We start from the raw sequence: 17391 nt of genomic DNA on the forward strand, positions 1-17391 counted from the left end.
AACCTATAAACTGTTATTATGAGGACATGTATTATGCCTACTTTAGCTTAGAATGTTCTGTGTGAAGTAATGTGTTTTTTTCTTGTGTAAATACTATTTTGCAGACTCCTGGTTTAAGAGCCCACCCTGGAAGGTTGCAGTGGTTTGCAAAAAAGTGTATATCAAATAACCAGGTATATGGCTTGTATGTCGTCTTCTGTAGAACTGTCGTTATGTTCCAAGAATAATTGTTTTGAAATATTTCATTGCTAGACGTTTTTTGTGTGAAGATGTGTGACAGGCTGATGAGGTGAACTTAATGCCATGTGTAAACACTGGCATATACTTAAACAGGAATATTTTAGATGAATGTACACAGTATCTAAGTGCACATACGTAGGAAATAATTGTTTGGCTGAGATATAATGATCTTCTTTCTTTCTAAAGATGGAGACTTTGGAACAATTGGTAGAATTAACTCAAAATCTCTTTGAATGTGATAGAGATGAGATGTACTACCACCTGCTTCAACTCTGTGGTAAGTTAACCTGTATTCTTTTTCATTTTCAATTGGAGAGGTGTTTTGTCCGTAAAGAATTAGCCTGCATATGGTTTCTGAGGCATCTTGCTGGGGAGGAGAGTACAGGTAGTTTTGTCTGTATGTTTGTTTGTTTCTACCTGCAGAGCTCAGCATAACAGTACCCTAGAACTTAAATAGTACACATCTTCCATTCCATCTTACTCTGTTGTGTCATAATTCAAAAGTTTAATATGCATATGTATGTGTATATATATATTTATACATATATATATATATACACATATATATATTTAAATGCTTGTAAGAAGAAAAATTGCTCACTTTTTTCTATATTTTTAGTCATTCAAGATCTGCATTCTACTTTAAATGGATCTGCCTACACCTTCTGGAAAGGTGTGGGATTTTTTTAATCTACCAGTTCCTCACCATGTATAGCCAGACTTGTGTATCACTGATGGAAATTGACCTTTTTTTAAAATTGGAAGTTCAGTTCTGTACTACAGATTTGTTAAAGAATGTATCCGTAGTTACTTTCATTTATTTTCTATATTTTTCTGTTTGTGTTGGTTTTGTTGTTCAGTGTATCATACTGTAATATACACAGTAAAAATGTTTGAGTCTTTAGTTCTAGTTATTTAATGTCTTGAGAAAATATTTTGCATTCTCAGGATTGGATATTGAATACCAAATAGGAAGTTAGGACAAAAAAAAAAGCATTAGAAGGATTGCTACATATTTCAGAAAGATGACAGAAAACCTTATATCATGGTTATATATTGAGGAGTCATTTATTTGATATATTTGGTCTTGGGAGAACTTGCATTTAAGCTTGAAGTAACTTTAGGCTGTTTTCCCATGTATATTTTTCATTGACTAGAACTAGCAATGTTATTATGCAAAATAAAACACTATTAGAACCCCCTTTTAATAGAGCAACGAAAGAGGCTGCATCCCCATTGCATTTAATTACAAGCAGAATGTATGTTTCCTCCTCCTGCCCTCCCCCAAGAGACTTCTTGTGATCTTTGTACCCTTTTGTTTCCTGAACAGTCGCAAAAAACAACAAACTGTGGTATTACCCTGTTCTGGCTTTCCGTTTATTGGTTGACCCTCAAATATCACGTAGGCCTAAAACAGAACCTTGCCTCAACAGGAGGGGGTCTTCGTGTTTGCCACCACCATCCTGTTCAACCTCTAGCAGTGACTAGGTGTGACAGTGTGCCTGCTAGGAAGAGAATCCGAGAAGATAGAATTTATCAAATTCTGTCATACAAAATCTTCAGTCGTCTTTGAAAAGACAAAACCAATTCCATCTACTCAAAGAAGTGGAAAACATTTGTGGGTTTCTGTCACTGTAAAAGACAAAAACCATGCACATTCCTGCTTTCAACCATTTAAAATTATCCATCAAAGCTGCCCAGTGAACTAGTACAGTAGAGAATTGTCACTGTGCACCAAAGCCACAACTTCAGATCTTTTTTAAGTATTAAAAAAATGAAGCATCTACCATCTAGTTCAAGCTGTGATCAAAAATGTTGAAAATGTGTTTGTTTATGTAGAATAAGAGAAAAAATTACGCTTGAGAGAGCTTCAGGAGTTGTGGGTCTAGCTCTTTCTCAGAGCTGTGACAGCTTCAAAGTTAGATCGGTCTGTGGTCTTGTTAAGTATAGTGTTGAGTGCCTCCAGGGGTGGAAATTAAACAGCCTTCATGGGCAACCTGTGCCAAGGTTTGACCATCCTCATATACTCCATTACTGCAACTTTTAACCATCACCTTTCAAACTGTGCTGTGTGCTGCTAAGGAGAGACCTGTCAATTAAGTATCTGAAAACAGCAATTAAATTCCCCCATTAGACTGCTTTTCTCCAGGTGGTACAAAACCCAGCTTCTTCAACTTCCTGTTTTATTTAATCTTCTCAAGCACCTTGTCTGTCTTGAAGTCTCAGTTTGTTGCAGTTCCCAGCTTTATAGTTGCGGAGCCCAAAACAAACATAAGAAAACGTATCAAACATTCTCCATCCTCCATTGCTTACTGCCATAATAACCTGTGTTTGAAAATGTTAATTTTAGTCCTTAAGTCAAATGAAATGATCAGTTTTAAGGTAGTTTGCTGCCTCTTCTAAAAAGCTGAAGTGGTACTACAACCTTGTGGAAGGTGGGTATGGATCTTGGAATTTAGAAATGGTGCCTTAGAATGTTTTGTAAACGTTTTGAATCTTTTTTCCAATTGTTTTAGCAGTTAATAAGGAGGAATATTTGAGTTGATGAGATGGGGGCAAACTTCTGGAGTATTTTTTTGTTTTCTCATTCATTTAAAAATTTGTACAGTCTTTTTTTTCTATTTGCATCTTCCTGTACCTTCTGAGTAGCACCAGCAGTTAAGAACTTCTCAATTTGATGGTCATATGAAGCAGAAGTATATGACTTTCTAAGTATTTTCCAAAGATATGACTCTAGATATGTACATATACTTTAAATGTGCTTTTATTTGGAATCTTAAATCTTGTTTCAGAGAACAACAGTGACTGGTCAAAGGCTGAAGCAATTTGGACTAAAATGCAAGAAGAAAATGTTGTTCCTCGTGAGAAAACACTAACCTTGCTGGCTGCTATATTTGAGAAAAATGGTCAGGTTGTCCCATTTGAGGTACCTAAGGTAATCTGACTTTACCTGTGGTAGCTAACAGTGCTTCTGAATGTATACTTTTTCAATGAAAAATACTAACAAATAGCATTATAGCAATTTAAATAAGCTTTTTGTTTTAAAGGCTAGACAAGAAGAAACAAGAAGCCCAATCTCTTCTACTTCGGAAGAACGAAAAATAAGGATGCTTTGCAAGAAAAATAATGTAAAAGGTAAACTGAAACCTGCCACTGCCCCTCCCCAGTGCTAAGCTTCAGATTTCTGTTAACTACAGAGCAAGAGATGCTTGCTGCTGCTTTCTGTTGGTTTGCTAGTGTGTTACAAAAGTTACACAATAAGCTTACTTAGCAATGTTCTGCTTTGAAAGTTGATGAGAGAAGCAAATGCTAAACTGTTTAAAGTGTCATTTGAAATACTGACTTTAAATGCATGTTTCAAAGTCAGTCTTCAGTGAAGTAGGTGATTTTCAAGTTTTGGAAGTATTGCTGGTCTGTAGTTTATATTGTTAGTTTAACACCATTTTCTAGACTTTAAATTCAATCTGTTAAACATAAGTAACTATGCACAGGGTCAATGCTGAAAATATCCTTTCACCATTGTAGGCGCCTATGTGGTTCCCAATAAATCTAGCTGTTTGGCTGCAAGTTTTATGGCAAAGACATGAGTAGCATAGAGAGAAGGATTATTTAAACAGATTTAACAAAGAAAATATTTAGATGAGATTAAATTAGACAAGTCTGGACTATGGGTATTAGCATTGGAGCAGGCTCGCCTTGAATACAGTGTGCAACTTTGGGCTCCACGTTATGAAAAGGATGTTAAAGTACGTGAAAGCATCCAGCGGAGGGCAGCAGGGCTGGTAAAAGGGTGGAAGGCCTGTCCTGTGAGGAGAAACTGAGGACACTGGGGCTGTCTGGTCTAGGGAAAAGGAGGTTGAGGGGCGATCTCGCTGCTCTCTGTGGCTTCTCGATGCAGGGAAGCACAGAGGGAGGTGCCAGGCTCTGCTCGTGGGAACTGATGGCAGGATGCATGGGAACAGCATGGAGCTGGGCTGGGGAGGGTCAGACTGGGCATGAGGAGAAAATTATTTACTATGAGGGTATCAGACACTGGGACAGGCTTTCTGGTGAGGTGGTTGATGCCCCATGCCTGTCATGAGGCATTTGGATAATGCTCTTGTTAATATGCCCTAAGTTTGTTAGCCCTGAAGAGGCTAGGCAAGAGGACTTCAAACTTTGTAGGTCCCTTCCAACTGAACTGTTCTTTTTTACTGCTGCCTTCCTTTCTGGCTTTTATCTGTTAGTCTGTTTTCTTTCTGTTAATGTTGCAAAGCGATCTGTGTTCGTCTGAAGGGAGGTATGTCTCCTAGTATCTTTAAATTCTTTGCAATTAAAGTAGTCCATATTTTTCCCTAAAATTAGCTAACTTCTCCACCTGATCTTCCTCCTACAAAGACAGACGGTACTAAAAACATGTGGTTATTTGGGTTGTAATAAATATAAACAAAAGATCAAAATCAGTGTCCCCACAGCTCACTATTTCCAGCCCCCTGGGCGTGTGGCTGTCACCCAACAAATAAAATGGCCTCATTGAGAGATCACTTCAAATCTTCTGCTGTGAGAAATAAATAGTTTTTCTGCAGAAAATTCTCTGCCTCAGATAAAAACAGAATTAACTTGTGCTTGGGTATTTGCCTTTGTGTATAGAAAGGAGGAGTGTACTGCAGTACAATTCCTCTGGCTCAGTCTATGCTTAGTTTAAATAACTGGAAATCCATTCTTATTCATCTCATCCCAAAACACTGTCACAGAGTCAGAATTAGCATAACTGGGTCATAATTGATCCATTTCTAGCATCTGCCAAGGTGCAGATCATTTTAATATTCTTGAAATCTTTTTCTTTGCCTATGTGACCATAAATAACTAGATCTCACTTGAGAGATCATAAACATAAAATTAAATGGGTTAAAATAATTAAGTTTGCTGAGTTAGGAGGATTTATAAATACAAGGTGCCTTGTTTTCTTCTCTGGGTGTTATCAATGTATTTTACAAGTTGGACTCACAGATTAAGCTTTGAGTTTAAAAGCAGAATCTGTTAGTCATTGACAGTTACCTTCTGTTGTTAGTAAAATGACCCTATAGAAAGAAGTACGGAGTCCCAGGTGCACGGATTAGAAGCCTGAACTCTGCATGTTCTGTAGGTAGGGGGTACAGTCGTGGGTGTTGTGGTAGACATAACATTAACATGCTTTAAGGAAATTCTTCATGGTGGTAAATTTTTGTAATCAAAAGACAGAAAAACAGAAATACTTTTAATTGAGCAATAAACAAAATCAATGGAATGCATTTTATACGTATTTCATAGAAAAGTGTCCAGTGTCTTTGATAACACAAATGAGCAAGCAGAGAGCTGGTGGAAATTAAATATAGCTTGGACTTTGGAGGGACACTAGTTTAATATAAAATTATAAACTGTAACTGCTACTAGTCTGTGGTGACACTTGATACTGAATTTACGAATAAGTTACTCCTGCGTATTCTTTTATTCAGAGCAGCAGTGTTTAAGAGGAGGTGGTCTACAGCTATTGGAAATTAGGGGAAACAGACAAATTTGGGGAAACGGTTTCTTTTCGTCTTAAACTAAGTTGTCACTTTTGTATAACAGTATAATGTAGTTTTGATATAAATAGAATAGGGCAGAATAAAGTTTTTTATCAACGCATTTCTGATAGGAAAAAGATTAACTTAATCGAGTTATGTAACTAATTTCATGAATTTATCAGCTCTGACAAGGAGGTGTTTTGAAAATCTGTTCTCTGAAGTGCTTGATTTATGCGAAGTCACAGTTGAGTTTTTATCCCGATTCTGCAGTGTGAGAGCTTGACTCAAGTGGATCATGTTACACATAGCCCAAACAGTTGCAATTCCTGAAACAAATTTGACTGTCTTGAGAACTGAGACTTTCTTGGCAAGTTGTCACTAACAGATCTTTCTACTTGAAATAGCTTGTGTAACACTGTCTGGTTCTGAAACCAAGAACTTTGTCTCATGAATGCTAATATACTTGGGTAATTTTAGATAGCAGCTGAAGAATCAATAAACTGATAACATCTGATCAGGTACATGAATCTCCGTTTGAGACTCCTTTAGGTATACTTTAACCATGCTGCTTGCATGGATGCAAAATAGAGTTAAGAAAATAGTTTAATCTGAATAGGATAATCATTCTGAGGTTGGGATTGACATATACAGCAAAACATTTTGCAACAGGAAAACAAAACTGACACTAAGATTTTTTTTTTCATTGAACTAGTCATTACAGAAAGATTTAAGTACATTTCCTTGTAGAAACAGATCTTAAGCATCCTGGACCAAGATTATTGATGATAACATATGCTTGACATTATATCCACTGGTGGTAAAGTCCACTTCTGTGCCCACCTAGTGGAAAGGAGTATTCAAACCTGGAGTGAAATCTTAGTTCTGTCTGAAAACAGTAGGAGTCTTCAAACATACGGATTTTTTTGTTTTGTTTGTTTTAAAAAATAAAATTTAAATACGCTTTTACTGTTGGAAGGAACAAACATATCACCAGTTGGTTACATTTTTCTAAATGAAAAGTGGCACTTGTGATGGATTGTACCAGTGAGAGAGTTTTTGTTACCACTGAATGTGATGACAAGTCTACCAGTACCGCACATTTCAGAAAAGCAGAAAAAAGGTGTCTTTCCTGCTGGTTTTAGGTGTGAGCACTCCTTTGCCATTTGTGGTATTCGGCATCTGAGCAGGCAGGAACATTCAGCACATTGCAGCAGGCCAAGTGTTAACCTCAGACCAATAAGTGAGCATGGAGGGAGGATTCCCAGGCTGTTTCTGTGACATTCTGTTGTTGTTTTATGGTCCTTTGGTTGACAATGCAATCACTGTTGTAGTGTCAGACATCAATCATATTCTTTCTCCACCTCTCGTATCTCTGTCTCATACATTGAATTCACAAACGTGGAAGTGGACTTAATGGTTAAGAACACTACAATAAAAATTATCTCAGTTCATGTATGTTTAATGTAGCTCAGTGTCCAAAGTAGATTATGGGTGGCAATGTTAATTCTAATATAAACTCAGTGCGAGTGTGTGTGTGTTGCAAGTAATTATTTTATGCATGGTCACTTCTGTGCCTGCATTTCACCAAGTTTTTATATATATGTTTTGGTTGAAGAAGTTTAAGACCAACAGTTTAACACCAACTGTTGTAAGGCTTTTGTAGTATTATTTCTGAAAAGTTGTTTAAAAGGTAATTGTGGCTTAGTTTTAAATTAGCAAAGGGATTTTTTTTTATGTTTTATTTTTTTTAAGTTTCCTTGAACGAAACATACAATCACAGTTTTAGATGCAAAAGATGATTTCTGGTTCTTAACATGTTAGACAGCAGTCTGAGCTGCAACACAGCTACCTAGGCTGTATGTTTATAGCTGCATAATTTTGTTTCAGAAAAATAAATGACTGAAAAGTGTGCTTATCATTTTTTTTCCTTTTTGGTAACATCTTTTCATACACTGACAGTTATTGTGAATGCATGAAATAAAACTGTTAATCAGTCAAACAAATGCAGCGTAGTTTACTTGTTAAATATCTGTATATTTGTAAATTGTATGTTTTGTATAAATCTTGTCGTAGCCAAATAATTTGATCTCCCCATATTGGAATCACTTCCTATATTATTTGTTGAATGCTGTTGTGATCGTGCACCAGATACTGTAACTATATACCCCAGCATTAGGTGTTGCTTTAAAAAATCTTGAGTCTTCCCCTTCTATTGGTATTTAAGCAACAGCTATATATAGAAAACTAGTAGTAGCAAACTTTTTGTTCTCTGGAGGCTTGTGTCAGTTGATTGTTGTGTACAAGCAGTTTTGAACAAGCTGTGACCAGCAGCTTTGGTCTCAAAGATGTAAGAGGAAGAAATGACTTCAGATGGACCTTTTCAATGAAAAGATGACTTTTTATGACCAACAGTATTATAACATGACACTTTGTTTGGGCTCTTTGTCTTCTTTAGAGGCCTACGATTTTTTCCTGCAAACACAAGGGAAGGACTATCAGTATCGTACGTATGTCGCCCTTATAAAAGCATTGTTATCCCAGGATTCTTTTGAAGAAGCCATCCAAGTGAAACACATGTAAGGTTTTTCTGCATTTTGGGGATTTTAATTTTTTTTTTTTTTTGCTGATTTGGGGTTTTTGGTTTTGGTTTTGCTGTTTTTTTATTTACTTTTTTGTTGTTCTTTAAATACTTTGTGGATCATTTTCAACTAAGTACTTAAATTTCAATGGGAAAACAATTCACCTGACTGGTAATTAGGAGTTATGGTAAGAAATACACCAGTGCTTCATATGACAGTCTGCCATATATTAAAAAATGTGGTGGAGAGACAGTGTGTATTGCTAATAACTCATTTCAACTAACTGTATCAACAATTGCACTTGGCATCAGAACTGCAAGTCTGCCCTTCTGGCAGTCTGCCTTTTCCCCTTTAGAGCAATATCCAAACAGACAAGATTCCTTCACTGAACTGCCCCTTAGCCTTCTCAATCCCCATCCCTGCTGGTACCCTACCCTATCCACACTCTGGCAGCTGGCTGCCTGCCAAATGCAAAATGGTACATTTGACTGTTATGCCAGTGGCTAGGAGATGACCATAAACCTTAGATCCAACTGTTACACTTCTGAAATAAATCCAACCTGCTGTCATACATTATTAGAGTCATCAGTATTGAATTAACCTTCAGTGAGTTGTGTGGCGCACCACTTGCTTTAAGTATTGCCTGTAATGTGCATTCTGGCCAGATTATAGACTTCAAATTAAGTGTTACTATTCATCAAGCTAGAGTTAAGAAGAACAAAAATTCAGGTAATTTAAGTCATTTCATTTCTACAGCTAAAACGAGAGTGGTGGCTGTCTTCATTGTGTTCTGACTGAATACAGTGGATTAGAAAGTGGCTGTGGGTAACTTAGGTGCTGCATAGTCTAATCATTTTTAGAGTTAACTTAGTTTATTATCTTAATGATTATCTTTACAAGTATGTAGATCAGTGAAATGTTTTCTGTTGAAAAATGGTTAAGTTCCAAGTTCAGAAGCACAAGCAACACTTTTCCAACTTGGTGTCAGTAACTGAGCTTTGTTAAAAGGAATGTTTGTGCTTGATGAATAGAAAGCTTATATCAAGGAAAAACTTGAACTGCTCATCAAATTCTGCTCCTTGAAATGAGAATAACTGATAAATGTTTGTAAATAAAAGATGGAAAGCGCATGTTTGAAAGTACAAATTATGGTGAAAAAGTTTAGCTACTTGGTTAAATATTTAGAGAAAATCTTTATGTGTAGAAAGAGATATAGAAAGATTCTTCAAGGAAGAATTTTGAAACTTTTCACTGAAGACTTGTGCATGTGCTGACTGCCTCCCTGCTCCACAGCTCAAACATGCTTGTAAGGAAGATGCGCAGAATATTGCATGTTACAAGCAGTAATTTGCAGATCGGAAAAGGAGAGAGAATGTGGTGGTTTGTTCCTGGTGCTGGTGATTCAGAAATCCTGCTTTAGATAATAAGTGTTTTAGAATGTAAAATGCAGGAAAGAAAAGAACAAAAAAAAATGTTAAAGACTAAAGAAGTTTGAAATGTGGTTTTAGGGACAAAGCCTCTGAATCTCGAGATGTTTGGAAAAAAAGAAAATAGGATTTAATAAGAGGTTCTGGTCCAAGCCAACCATAGTAATAAGCACCGTGCTTTTCAGAACTCATACTCAATCATGTAGCATAGAAATGCCAAATAATGACATTCTAAGAAGCCCATAACAGCTCACTGTTACATCAAGACAGAAAATGCTTACTATTACCAGTGTTTATAGTGTTTATCTGTGTATCTTTTTTCTAATAACAAAATCATGCTTACATTAAGCATTTTCAAAAGTCTGTAAGCTTTAAATTATTCACTGAAGTAGAGGAAGCGATTTTGTGTGTACACATGGTTGAAGAATAGCAAATCTATTTCGCACACATTTCTGCATGCTTGACAATTTTACCAACCTCATATTACAGAGAGATTATTCCTACAAAGCCTAAATGTGTGCAGTGGCCTGAAACTTGTGCAACTCCCAATATTTTCATAAAATACATGAAAGCCACCTTAATTTGTATAAGCTAACATCTTTTTCTTTTTACTCTGCTCGAAGCCAAACTTGAAATTTAAATAATATGTAGAGAGCTTTAGTATAGGCAACAAAATAAGTAATTTCTCTGTTTAAAAGGGTTAGATTATTTTAAAACTTCCTTACTGTCATCAGAAGTGAGAAACTTTGAGAAAGTGGTAGAAGGAAATTGAACTCCCAGTCTGCGTTTGGAAACAAACAAAAACCACAAAAAACAAACAGAAGGTTACTGATCTGTAGGTCAACCCAAGTCTAGTTGCTTTGGCATCCTAGCACTGTTTTGAGGAATATTTACTGCATTTAGTTCAAGTTTTAAGTAGAAATATAGGAGTATGGGAATGATGGATTAGTTCTGTAATAGTAGCTAACATCTATTTAATCACACTAAAGATTGGAAGATTGGAGAAAGTAAATCCTTTGTTATATGTAATTTACAGTCTCATGCATGAATTGTTGACTTAAGGGCTTTGACAGATGGGACAAAGGGAAAAAAAAAAAAAAAGAAAAGGCGGAACTGAGCAGTGGGTGCTTAGGCAGGGATTAAGAGGATTGGTTGGGAGAGTAAGAAAATCCTGAGTCCAGTGACTGCATTTGTGAGCCCGGGAGGCTGAAAGTGACTGAGAGGATAGTCATATTGTGTACTATGTGAAGGATTTTCTTGGGATTGAGGGGAATAATTTAGCAATGACCCTGCTTACCTCCCAATCCGCTCAGCCTGTAAGTTCAAGTAGGTAGGCTGCTCAGTTGTTTGCCACAAGATGATCAGTGAGGTTTATCTTGATTGCTGATATGGTAAATGGCGATGCCCCCCTTTTCTGTGTAGAGATTTTGTAATCTAGAAATGAACATTTGTAAAGTTATCCATGTGTATTAAAAATGTGGCTGTATGGCATTGAGGAATGGGAACATTTTGTTCGCATCGATGTGAAGGCTGGTTGGTCTCTCTTGCCTAATTTCCAAAGTGTTAGAAAAGCTTTAGCAATGTTCCTAAAGTAAAGATCCTCTTTACTATAGGTATGTGATGTGTAGTATTGTCGGAGATAAAGAATTGATAAGCCAAACACAATTTTAACATAGCTAAGGCAGCAAACGTAGTATGTTCACTTTAAAAAACTGTATACATCTAGATGACAGAAATTTGAAAATTAATCAACCAAATGATATGGTGTTAGTTCATAATATGCTTTAGTTTATGTTTAAAATATACAGTGCTGAAAATAAATGTTTCATTTTTATTGCTGAAAGAATAGTTTTACATTTTATAATTATGGTGACTATTGAAAAAAGAAGAAAAAGTATCCAGCTTAGGATACAACAGAACAATGCAGGGCATGCAGTTATTTTAGTCATCTAATATGTCAGCATTCAAGAATCTGAACCGATTGTTTAAAAAAAATCTTGTACTTTGTTTCTTTTGTTGCTCACTTCCAACTTTGTCATCTGTCAGAATGCAAAAAAAAATTATCCTTCTATAACCATTGACAGGATAACACAAAAGCTGTCTCCAGGTCGATATTTTGCAGCAATATTTTTAACATACGAACAGTAGTTTTTATAATTTCACCTTGGTGCTCAACCATTTATTATCGTATCAGAAGCATGTCAGTAATTCCTTTCTAAATGTCTGCTTCTTTTAGTGCTGAGACCCACATCAAGGGCTTCACACTGAACAGTGCTGCCAGCAGCCTCCTCATCATATCGCAAGTTAGGCGGGATTATTTGAAAGGTATGTCACAATGCTTGACCTTTACGTCACATTAATGCCTCTGCAGATTTTTCTTGTAACGCCCTTCGAATACTTGGATAAAGGAGTCCATTTAGCAAATTACCTGCTTATCAAGAGCCTTTTGTGGTAGCTGAGAGACGTAAATTACTGTACATGCATTTATAATACAGCTTGAATATGAATGTACTTGTCATTTGACCACTTAGTCCAGTTTCCATTCCATTTAACACAAGATGGGTTTTCTTAAGATGAATCACAGCTCTTCAGACATGCAAAATTTGTGCTCCAGAACGAGAGAAAGTACAGGCTTTCAAGTGCGTTAAAATTCACAGCACAAGTCATTTTGCTTTGGAAATTAACATACTTTAGAGCATCTGAAACAATTCCCAGCAGTTGTTTCTTGCATATTGTGGTGGTTGTGTGAGATACCAGATGAGTTAAATTGACTGTTAAATGTGCATGATTGTGCACTAAATGATTATAATATTGATTTAAAAACTTAATCAAATACTTTTTAATAGTTCTCAATACCAACAGTAACAAATATTCGGTTTGTCTTTCTTTTTAATGTAACAATCACCATAGAAAAGAAAATGGTGGCTGAAGAGTATTTGAGGGCACACAAGAAGATGGTGGATAAAGTTCATGGTTGTGTTACTTTACTTCTTGGCATTAGCTGTTCTGCAGCCTAGAGCATTCAGCTCTACTGCATTAGATTTTACTTATTCAGTTGTTCTGTAGAACTTGTGTGAGAAGAAGACTCTGCAGGCACATAGCTTTACATGCAGTGCTTTTACCCCTTTGCAAGTGGATGTATGGTGTTGATACACATTGCCAATGATATCTTTAAGCATTAAAGTGGCTACATATGAAAATAAGTATTGCACTGAACTGGGTTTCACTTTCATACCAGAGGGCATAGCAGAAAATCCATTTTTAATTCTGCCATCTGTTTATTTTCTTCCATTCCACTTCGTGTAGTTGTAGTAGCCCATACACATGTAATAGTAACTACATGAAAGATGAGCATTTAGACACCTCTTCTCACTTGTACTCTTTCTGGCAGCTGATAAACTTATCTTCTTTCAAATTCCTTCCCCCTTCAGTCTTACATCACTGCTGGGTGTCATCGACTGAAGCATTTGCAGTTAATGTAATTGCTTCTCTTCTATGTTGGCAAGTCTTTCCTTTTTTGCAGTTTTCAAATCCTTCACCTTAACTTTCTGTTTGACACTATTCTAGCAAACTTTCTGCTTTTGCCGCTGTCCAGTATGCCACTAAGTTTTGTTAGTTCTAATTCTAAACATTACATTCACAAATCTTCTTCAGAACATCACTGATATTCCTGTATTATGACAGTCTTTCTTTAACTATGCATTTTCTTTTTAGCAAGCAACCTAGATAATTTGCCACCTCAACTGAAAATGTTACCTTTTGTACAATAAAAAGTTTCTTGAGAAACTGTTGGGTTGCATGATTTTGCACCATTATATTTTCCTTGATTTTGTGCATTGAACAAGCTTTCTTTTGGTAATTTAATTGAATACTTAGTATTGATCCTTGCTTCTCTTTTTCTAAATGAAGCCTTGAAAATGCAAGCCACTAAATGTTTCAGTTACATTGGTCATTTTCTGAGACTCAAATTTTAGTCTTGTAATCTTAATTAGTAAGATTAACTATTAAACCTGCATCTTGTGACAGCAGACATAACTCGTGAGCTTTCACTATTGTAAAACTTATTTTATTGGTTGCTTAGATAGCTATTGACATCATTCTTTGCTATTTAATGTGGTACAGGTTTAAAAACACTAATTATGTAGCTCCCTAAGTAGCCTTGAAAGAGCTGTAATATCTTATAGCAAGAACTCTGTTTAAACAAACAAACCAGAAAGTTTTTTTAAGAGTCAAAAGTTCAATTTTATGGTACAGAATTTGCAGAACTTAGAGTAAAGCCTTTTAAAAGATAAACAGTGGGTTTTCACAAGCAAAGTTAGCTTCTTTTAAGTATTGAAAAATCAAGGGATTAAATTATGAATTCAGATTAGTAGTAATATATGTGCTTTTGCAAAGGAAAAGGGGTACCAGCAGAATTACCTAATATGCTAATAAAACAGTTCCTTGCAGTAGTGCTGCATGCATGCAACTTCCAAGCCTTTCTCTTTCCTTGTTTTTTGAGAAGGCTAATTACGCTACATGCTAAAGGGAGGTCCACACCTAAAGCCAGGGTAAAATTTTAACTTCACATGTGTGTTAAGATTGCTTTTAGATTTCAGGAATTCCACCCCAATGTATTACTCGTTTTTTCCCCTAAACAAGAAGGAAAGAAAGAAAAACAAAACAACAGGGCAGAAGGGAACTTGGCTGTGAAGGAAAGTTAGGCACACAGGATGTTTTTTCTTCCTCTCTTGTGAAAGGTAATATTTGGTTTCTGCAGTACCTGCATATTGAATCAGAATGCTAATACTGTAGAGTTCATGTGGTGGGTGTATATTATGTTAGAAGTGTTATCCCTTGGTATGATAATTATTATCTGTGATCAATCCTGCCTGTGCTGGTAAGGGCTAAGAGGTTTTTACCAGAGGGGCATGTCTTTCTCTGTATGTTTACTCGTGTATAATATAAATCAACAAGAATTCTGGTTAGAAAAATGAGAGCGACTGTTACAGATGCACAGAAGACTGATTTGGGGTATTTTTAGCATGTGACTCCTGTTGTTTCAGGAGTTTTTAAGGTAACTGTCCAGTTTGGAGTTTTTTTGTTCTTCTGTGGACACTCATATTAAATACTTATATTTAAAATTAAATGTTGGTGAACAAAGTTTTGGTGCACACTTGAAATACTAGACTTAAGCAGTTTTGGTAATAAATTGCATCTTAAACAAACTCTTGGTTCTTAAGTGTGCCACGTTTTTCGTTTCCAGTAAAGAAAAATTCATTATAGCTTGTTTGGAGAAAAAACAAGCTTAAAACATTACAACTTCATGATCACAAGGGAGGGCACTTGTGACATAGCTGCTTTCCCTGAGCTGGATACTCAAATGGGATAATTTGATGTTAAACTTACTCTAATACTTTCTGTTACTGAGCACATTTTAAAGCATTGTATCCTAAATTGCCATTGAAAGTTTTGTGTATACATGTATGTTGGTTATTATTTCCTATATCGATTTTGGGGCATAACTTCAGCACGAGAATGATTTTCGATACATGTTTTTATTAAGGTAAGGTTAATGACCCTAGCAGTGTGGTTGTCTTCTCAACTAAAATCTCAATTCCTTTTTCATTGTTTCTTCACCTTTATTAGATGCCTTAGCTGCTTTCCAAGGAATGCTTGACAGTGGCTTGTTGCCTACTAGACCAGCAGTTATTGTACTTGCTGAGGCTTTGGCAGTGAAAGGAGACATGAAGAACTTAAAAGCATTTGGAAACATGATAGAAGACATCACAAAATCGATTGATTTATCTCCCTCACTAATTGCCAATGCCATTGCGTTGGCTCATGCTAAGAAGTAAGTATTCCTATGACTTCCAAACTTTTATACAAAGTGGTGGGAAATCATTAACATTATCCACTTCATTCTGTTTCCATTCTTAGTGTCCTAGATGTTAAAATGCAGGGCAAGATGAGAACTGTGCTGGTCAGTCCTGTTCTGGTCTCATTTTACAAATACATTTGGGGTTTGTAATTCATTTAATGAAATACAGGGATAGCTGTGAAGCATTTGGGAGAGCTTAAGGCTTTCTCTGTTGGTGTACTTAGCTTTGATACTTCTGTTGAAACATATTACACGTCTCGTAAAGTGTTCTTGGTGTGAGATCAAAAGCTCTACAAGTTCCGAATGTCAAATACAACTAATTAATCAATATAAACTTAAAAATCTTGGAATTTAGCACACATATTATGCATATACTGTTGGTTTGGAAACAAAATCTATTACTTGTTCCAGTAACTGAAATGATAACGTATGATTGTGTTTACCCTCAAAATGCGAAAGTCAGGTATGTATCTGTGAGGTGGTTTTAGACTTTTTGTCAGTACTAAAAAATTGGGAAAAAGTTTTTCCTATGCTGCTTTAGGCCACAGTTTCCATCATGATAATTATCCCCACGCGTTGATTATCCTTTCATTCAAATGTTTAATTCAGCATCATGTTCTGCCTAGCCTTTTTTAATTGATATGTTGGTACTTTGCTAGTTTATCCTTTGCATAAAGCTGCGTGGGGGAAGCACTTCTTCACAAACTGTGAACTTCGCAAATGCAGTTTGCAGGAATCAGTCTTTAGGAATCCTACATACTCTGCTGTTTTCTTTCAAGACAGTTTCATCAGGTAGAGCTCCTCTGTGTAACTCAGCAGGATAGCTGTGTAACTGTGTAGTACGTAACAGATACCTGATCGCCTTGGGCATGCTAGACCGGAGCTAGTAGTTACTGGAACAGTTACTGGGTAGTAGTGTCTGCAACAGCAAGATGATTTAAACTGAAGGATTTAAATTCAAAATGCAAGCCAGTTCCAGTAGCGAGCTCACTATATTTTCAGCCACTGAAAAACAAGGAAGGACTGTAAATATTGTAAATATAAATGACCCTGTAAATATTTAGGTCCAAGTGGTCCTTGGCAGAGGATTCTAGTGAATTGGCTTTTGCCTATTTCTATGCCATGAAAGGGTTGCAGAGTCATGACATGTTCATAAATGTGAATCAGGTTGACTGCAAGAATAGATAAGTAAATCACTGTATACCGACACAGGTTAAGCAAGCAGCATCAACTTTTCTTCTGCCATACCAAAATTAGCTTAGCTTACCTGTATGAGAAGACTTAGCGGTAGCATAAATAATACACACCTCTATTTTTAAATGTCTTGCAAGTTGTACCTTGCAAACTGTGATAAAGAGTATAGATTTACATGTACTTCAAATAGCTGTTCACTTACTGGTAGATTTGTATTTCTAATAGTTTTCAAAACATTTTTATAGCTTTTAAATGTGTTTCATCTAAAAACATTAATCATGCTCTGATTTTTTTTTAAATTAAATTTGTTATTAGAGTGGACTGATCAGAGGAGATGTCATCTGAACTTTTTAGAACACTAGCAGTAGACTTTTCACTTGAATGAATACTTTGTGTTATTTTATTATCATTTGCTATACTTAAGCCTGAAGATGAAAGAGTTTAGGAAAAGGTATTGGCCAAATGACACTTAGTATCTTTTTTTTTTTTTTTTGCTTCCAAAAAGGCAGGGAAGAGTTGGCTAAATAATTAATTGAATAGCATAAAGAAATACTTGAGTTGTCTGC

At 36.0% G+C, this 17391-nt stretch overlaps 1 protein-coding gene across 2 annotated transcripts in view; it reads left to right on the forward strand.

Moving 5' to 3' along the window:
* The window catches only part of LRPPRC (leucine rich pentatricopeptide repeat containing), a gene marked incomplete at its 5' end in the record, with an annotated part of 90920 nt that overhangs the window by 63175 nt on the left and 10354 nt on the right, over positions 1-17391 (forward strand). For both annotated transcript variants that reach the window (XM_084512796.1, XM_084512795.1), the window contains 7 exons: positions 105-173; positions 427-517; positions 3033-3175; positions 3288-3375; positions 8221-8341; positions 12008-12096; positions 15400-15604. In XM_084512796.1, coding sequence (XP_084368922.1) covers positions 105-173; positions 427-517; positions 3033-3175; positions 3288-3375; positions 8221-8341; positions 12008-12096; positions 15400-15604 — 806 coding nt within the window. The remainder of the gene's footprint in view (positions 1-104; positions 174-426; positions 518-3032; positions 3176-3287; positions 3376-8220; positions 8342-12007; positions 12097-15399; positions 15605-17391) is intronic.

Source organism: Aythya ferina (assembly GCF_964211825.1).
Source record: "Aythya ferina genome assembly, chromosome: 3".
NCBI classification, from domain to species: domain Eukaryota; kingdom Metazoa; phylum Chordata; class Aves; order Anseriformes; family Anatidae; genus Aythya; species Aythya ferina.